Source organism: Rhincodon typus, chromosome 10 (assembly GCF_021869965.1).
Source record: "Rhincodon typus isolate 14 chromosome 10, sRhiTyp1.1, whole genome shotgun sequence".
NCBI classification, from domain to species: Eukaryota; Metazoa; Chordata; class Chondrichthyes; order Orectolobiformes; family Rhincodontidae; genus Rhincodon; species Rhincodon typus.
Genome location: NC_063341.1, coordinates 15,707,676 through 15,713,639, shown reverse-complemented (window position 1 = coordinate 15,713,639; position 5,964 = coordinate 15,707,676). Strand labels below are relative to the sequence as shown.

The 5,964-nt window shown below is 38.1% G+C and overlaps 1 protein-coding gene across 1 annotated transcript; it reads right to left on the bottom strand.

Annotated features, from left to right (window-relative positions):
- Nucleotides 1-2,183: 2,183 nt before the first annotated feature.
- LOC109937170 (regulator of G-protein signaling 13-like) lies at nucleotides 2,184-5,964 on the bottom strand. The gene is made up of 5 exons (XM_020535773.2): nucleotides 5,785-5,964; nucleotides 4,939-5,046; nucleotides 4,756-4,817; nucleotides 3,718-3,884; nucleotides 2,184-3,409 (listed from the first exon to the last, which is right to left on the bottom strand). Exons 1-5 carry the CDS (start codon nucleotides 5,895-5,897, stop codon nucleotides 3,224-3,226), a joined length of 636 nt encoding a protein of 211 aa, XP_020391362.1. The 5' UTR covers nucleotides 5,898-5,964; the 3' UTR covers nucleotides 2,184-3,223.

Here is a 5,964-nt window from a genome sequence, read left to right as displayed (position 1 = left end):
AGTAGAGACTTACATCTTCCTTGACTTGTGGCTAAATTCAGGTTTCCATGTAAACCTAAATGTACAGAAGCAAATTACTTCTTTTCCACCACCACAGGTCTCCAGCCTCTAAATGGTAAAGTGATAAATAGGAGAGGGCTATACATGGATAAGAAAAGGATGCCACTTAATTGCTGGTCCATGTGGCCCGACTTTATCATCTAAATTTGCCAAAACTTCCTGAGTCATTGAATTCGAATTCTGCAACATTGACTCAGCGTAAGCACTCTCTAAAACTACGTGTGGATCTTGCAGTCAAATAGTTTGCCTAATGCAGGGTGTTGGATCTATGATCAACAGGTACATTTCACAAGCAGCCTGAAATCCTTTCATTATCACTCCCTGATAGTCTATAGTAGGTGCTTTTGTGAATAGGATTGTAGTTTCTTTTAATAGCTGCGTATGATAACCACGCCATACACACTAAAGCATGTGTCACAGTCTGCCTCAGTCATTCCAGTCTTATCACCTGTTCTTGATTCACCTCTGAGCTTGCCAAGTTGCTGCCTTTTTCTTTCCAAAACAGTTGAGGTTGTTATGTAGTATTTAAGTGTGAATGGGCTTATCTGAATTTGTCATTGAGTGTTGTCAAGGATATTACACAACATATTAACTATTTCGCTGCTGATTCTCTGTTAAAATCTGCAGGCATGGGTACCATAGATCAGTGTGTAATTACAACAAAGAGATTGGTCTGAATTATACAGTTCAAAAATGTTCAGTTTGACCTCTGACTTTGCTGAGTTAACTGGGCAAATACACACACAAGTATCAAGTTTATGGCTCAGGAACAGCTTATTCTACCTGACATATCTCCTCCCCACCTACTTCACCTCATCCTGTTAACTTTTCCTTTGATTCCATTCTCTTTCATGCATTTATCAGCTTTCTGCTAGATGCATCGATACCATTTACCTCAGCCATCCAAAGGGGTAGTGAATCCCACCTTCACACCACGTGGAGTCAAGAAGTTTCTCCTAATTTCTTTCATTCATGAATAGGAAATGCAATCCTAGAATAATAGAATGACAAAGCATAGAATGACAAAGCCAGAGACCACTCTTCCCATTGTGTCTGTCATGACTCTTCAAAACACTATCCAGTTCATTTGTTCTCCCACCTGTCTCTCTCCCCATGTCCCTGTTAATATATACAGTTCCCTATTGACAATTCTTATTGACTCAGTTCCCCCACACTTTCAGGTAGTGCATTCAAAATCTCAAATCAGTGCAAAAAGACAAAAAAAAAAACAACTTAGCTTTTTTTTTGGGGTCAATCACCTTAAATTTATGTCCTCTTGCTTGATTGGCTTTTCTGCTACCAGAAGCACTTGCTTGTATACTATTTAGGAATGAGAACATCCCTGAAATCTTTTCTGCTGTGAAAAATCCCAGTTTCTGTAGCCTGATAACTCAAGTCTTTTATCCTCAACAGATTTCCTAAAGTGTGGTGCCCAGAACTGCACACAAAAAGCCAGTGTTTAAACATCTTGTTTTGGCAATCTACGCCTCTATTTATGTGTTACAGAGCCCGAGTCTTTTCAAACAACCACCCGAACTTGTTCTGCCATTTTCAAATATTTGTGTATGCATATGCCCAAGACTCTTTGTACCCTTACTCTTTAGCATTACACACAAATAAAAATGAAGTACAGCTGATGCTGGGGGGTCCAAAATAAGAACAGAAAATGCTGTGAAAACTTCATCAGGATGGCAGTATCTGTGAAGACAGTTAAATGTTTTGTTAGGACTCTTCAGTTCCTGCTGAGTTCCTCTAGGATTATCTGTCTAGAACATGGAACCATTAAATTTAGGCTGCCCTCATTCTTCCAAATAAAAAGGAATTCATATAACATCTTTCACAACCCAAAAGAATTTTATGACTAGTGAAGAATGTCTGAAGTGTACTCATTGTTGTAGTGTGGGAAATATAGATGTCAATTCAAACAAAGCAAGGTCCCACATACAGCAATGTTCTTTGGCCAGATAATCTGCATTAATGAAGTGGGATCACATTTTTTTCCCCCCACAGATCTAATTTTGTTTATCTAGCAATGAGTTATTAGGTAGTAAGATTCACACAGAACTAGAAGACTGCATAGTGTCTATGCCAAGCATAAAAAGGACAAGAAAATTAGTGCATTGTTGATTATTCATACAACTTTATTTGTTAAATTGGCTAGTAATACACAATAGAATCTTTACATACGAGTTGATTAAACAATGTTCACACTGCAAGCTATTGCACAATTCTGACAACTGCAGCTTTTGGATTATAAATCCCTGAATAAGTTATGCCCCTCAAAAGTAGCATTGAATACTCAGTATTCAGAGGTTGCTTTTTCATCATACAGAATGTGTTGTCTTGTTTAAAGACAGGCACAGATTATACATTGGATTTTGTGGCTCATCACACCAAGCTTTCACTTCCAATCTGAACCACAACAGTGATCAAAAATTTTCTACAGGCTCCAGGATTGTTTGGCTTATATCACTTGATGGTATAAAAGTGTATTAAGTGTAAGCCAATCTTTACAGTTACATCATTTTAAGTTGTGTTCAGTTTTTAATGTTGTATGGTAAAGGATCAATGTAACAAAACATTTAACCCTTTCCACTGATGTACTTATTACATTCTCCATTGCCAGATTAACAAGATGGAGATATTTAACTGTCAGTATTGAGATATACAGCGATGGAGGAATGGCATTCTCAGCATTAGTACATTTGAATGCAGGTACCATTCTGATACAGAATGCATTCTCTTGCATCCTTAATTTCCTAACCTATCTGGTTTCCCCTTCCTTTCAGACCGGCTTCTTAAAGATCTTTCTGGGCTACAAAGCTTCTGTTAGCTTGGAGACTCTCCACCTTTTGTTCCCTTTCCTACTGAAGTAGTATTGGGTTCTGCTTGGCTGCTCTCTGCAGTACCATGCCAAGCCCTGAAGCTCAGTCCCCAGAAGGGCTTGGAGCCTTCTGCCCACATGGCACACCTTGTTACTCTTTTTGGCTTTTGATTCTCTGCCATACTTTCTACATCCAAGTTTTGGTCTCTTTTTCCATGTCCCATCATTTATAGGCATCATGCATCCTGGTGTCATTTGATTTCATACTGACTACTTCAGTCACAGCAGAAAACACCTCAAGAAGAGACCATCATCTGATCTGTGGAAGAGTAACAGCATTCATGTTTGGTGATGGTCATGGCTATTATTGAGTATGTTTTGGTAGATATCTGACTGAAGGAATCGGTTGTAGCCATTATTTTCCATCAGACTGTAGATTTTCTTCTGCGCAGCCTCAAAGCAAGTGTAGGTTGGATGTTGAAGATTTTGAGTGATTGCCTCTTTGGTGTAGTAATCCAAATTAATCTGTTTTGTTTTTAAAAAAGAAAGAAATTCTTCATTAGTGATTGCTGCACATCAATTAACATGGAGTTATTCTGCAGTAATTATTCGCTGCCTGTTCCTAAGGGATGCCATGATCAATGCTGATGGACCCCATTGCCTTTGGGCATTTCAAGTTAACTGATCATGGAGCAGAGGTGTATCTGTGACATATGGAGTCAGGACTACTGTACATTCCAATGTCCTGATTGATTATTTAGGCATCAATGTCCAAGTGGGGTACAATAGAATAAAGCTATTTAAAATATAAAGGGGAGAATCTCAAAAATTACCTCTTTTGGAGACATTGGTGCCACAAAATTTGTGAAGATCTTCTTTGCTTTGGAGGCCTGTTTTGCAGGCGACTTAATTTTCTTGTATTCCTCACAGGCCAGCCAGAACTCGATGTTCTCATCATTGTACTCTGATTTGAGGAAGGATTTGAAAGCAATCAGGCCATCTAGGGAAAAAAAGCAGAAAGTAAGATGTTACAGACTGATACAAATTCATTCCATTTTAATAATAATACATGAGACTGCACTGACCTGATGAATTTCTAATTCTCATCTATTAACAATTTATATATATTCCCAAAATATTTGATTACTGCAGGATCAAGTCTATACTGGGTGCCAGGTAGCTTAGTTGGGGAAATGGCTGGCACATGGATAATATTAATGCCAACATAGGGTTTGATCCACTTATGGCTTGCCTCCTTGCCCTGTCCATGATATAAATCCCAGCAATTTGCTGTGGCTTAGCAAATAATTTGCAAAGGACCAATCTTCAGGCAGCAAGGAGGCTAATACTTCCTTTCCAAGTTCTACAGTTAGCTGCAATTTTGACATATGCAATACTGCAGAATGCAGAACAGTGTTATTATTCACAATATTAAATATTTGATGTTAATAACATGTTCTTTAAATTATTAGCACTCCAATTGATCTTTATGAAGGACCAAATTGTATTCTTAGAGAGACCATGTGCAAAAGGCAGTGCTGAGAGGTCATTCATTAACAACTGCTTTTGAATTTTCAGTTCTCAACAAACCATAAAATCAATTGTTATCTTGAAGTAGATATCAAAATTCAAGATTTGCATAAATAAGCAAATTCAAATCAAGTCATTGTGCCCATATATAACAATTTTTTCAGGATTACAATATAATCAAAAAGTTACTGAAATGCTTTTACAGATGGTTGATTTTTAATGGGCACCTTTCATTTGAATACTTTTAAAGGGAATGCAAAGCTGCTTGTTGCATTTTGCCAAGAAAGGGATAGTCAACCTCCTAAAGGGGCCTTTTGCAATGAGATAGCAAAGATGCTTACATTTATGAGCCAGTAAGTTGTCCAGAGAATCAGCCCACTTCAATACCTCTTCATGGGAAGGACTGTGGATAAGAGAGAAACAAAATAAATAGATGTCTTCACTTGAGAAGAGGTTGCAAATGTACACTTGGATGGGTCAAATAAACTGAGAGCACAAAGATATTGATAATCACAGTAACTTACTTCAAAGTTAGTTTTGGTGATTCTGATTTGACAGCCACTTCAGAAGAATCAGTGGTTGCCTTGTGCTGATGCAAAAGATGCAAACATCGGTTCTTCAGCCCTTTAATACTGTGAAAGAAAGGTACAAACATTAAGAATGGTGCAGGAAAAGTCACAAGTGGCATTGTGCTTGAATTGACTGCACAGCATTATTTACCACTTTACCCCAAGTTATTAATTCCCAGCTCAACTTTATGTTGGAATGTTACATCTTATTGTACAATCACAAAAAAGTGAGCAACTAGGCAAGACAAAATAAACAAAGTTTGATTCCAAGAGCTATACCTGCCTATTTCCTGCAATTAGCTTTCCACTCAGTATTAAGTAGTGGTATTCTAACAATCAGATTAGGTTTTTTTTTTGATTAAGTTTTTGTTTTCATTAACTGTAAGAATGTTGGCTAAATACAGAATTAAACTAGTGTTTTTTTTTAAGACTGGTAACTCCATCTTTAACTGGTGTTTTACTTATGCATAGAAACTGGCTATCCCCCCTATATCTACCAGTTGCCTTCTGACAGCTCAGCCAAGTGTCCATTATTCAAACGTGACCCTTTTGCTGAGTGTATGCAGGCTACGGAACGATCACAGCCGAGCTCCATCCACTACGCACATAACATCCTTCCCAGCTGAACAGACCGGGCAGGAGCTTTGCAAATACAAAAAAGGTACTGAACATGCAAAAGTTTTTGCGTAGTATGCAGTCGAAAGACAGTACCTTATGCATTTGCCCAAGCGCCTGACATGAGCAACTTTGTTGCATAACGGCTTACAATAATTGAGGCTTCAAAGGTTACTTATTACTTACAAGCTATGCTCCTTCATACTTGGTGGCATCTCGTTCTGCTCCTTGCAGTGATGGTAGTCTTTCTTGTTTAGAGAATGTTCCTGATGAACAAGCAAGATCAGTCCACTCTGCATGTTTCCTTATGCTTATATACTGCAGCTCACTTTTCACAATTAACCACGCACTCTCTACCGAGATCTA

What these genes read in the sequence shown, in the direction of transcription:
- LOC109937170 (XM_020535773.2), bottom strand. Translation starts at nt 5,897, where the DNA reads ATGCAGAGTGGACTGATCTTGCTTGTTCATCAGGAACATTCTCTAAAC. An exon ending in CAACTTACTGGCTCATAAAT is followed by an intron (nt 3,885 to 4,755) that starts GTAAGCATCTTT and finishes TTTTTTCCCTAG; the next exon opens with ATGGCCTGATTGCTTTCAAA. An exon ending in CACCAATGTCTCCAAAAGAG is followed by an intron (nt 3,410 to 3,717) that starts GTAATTTTTGAG and finishes AAAACAAAACAG; the next exon opens with ATTAATTTGGATTACTACAC.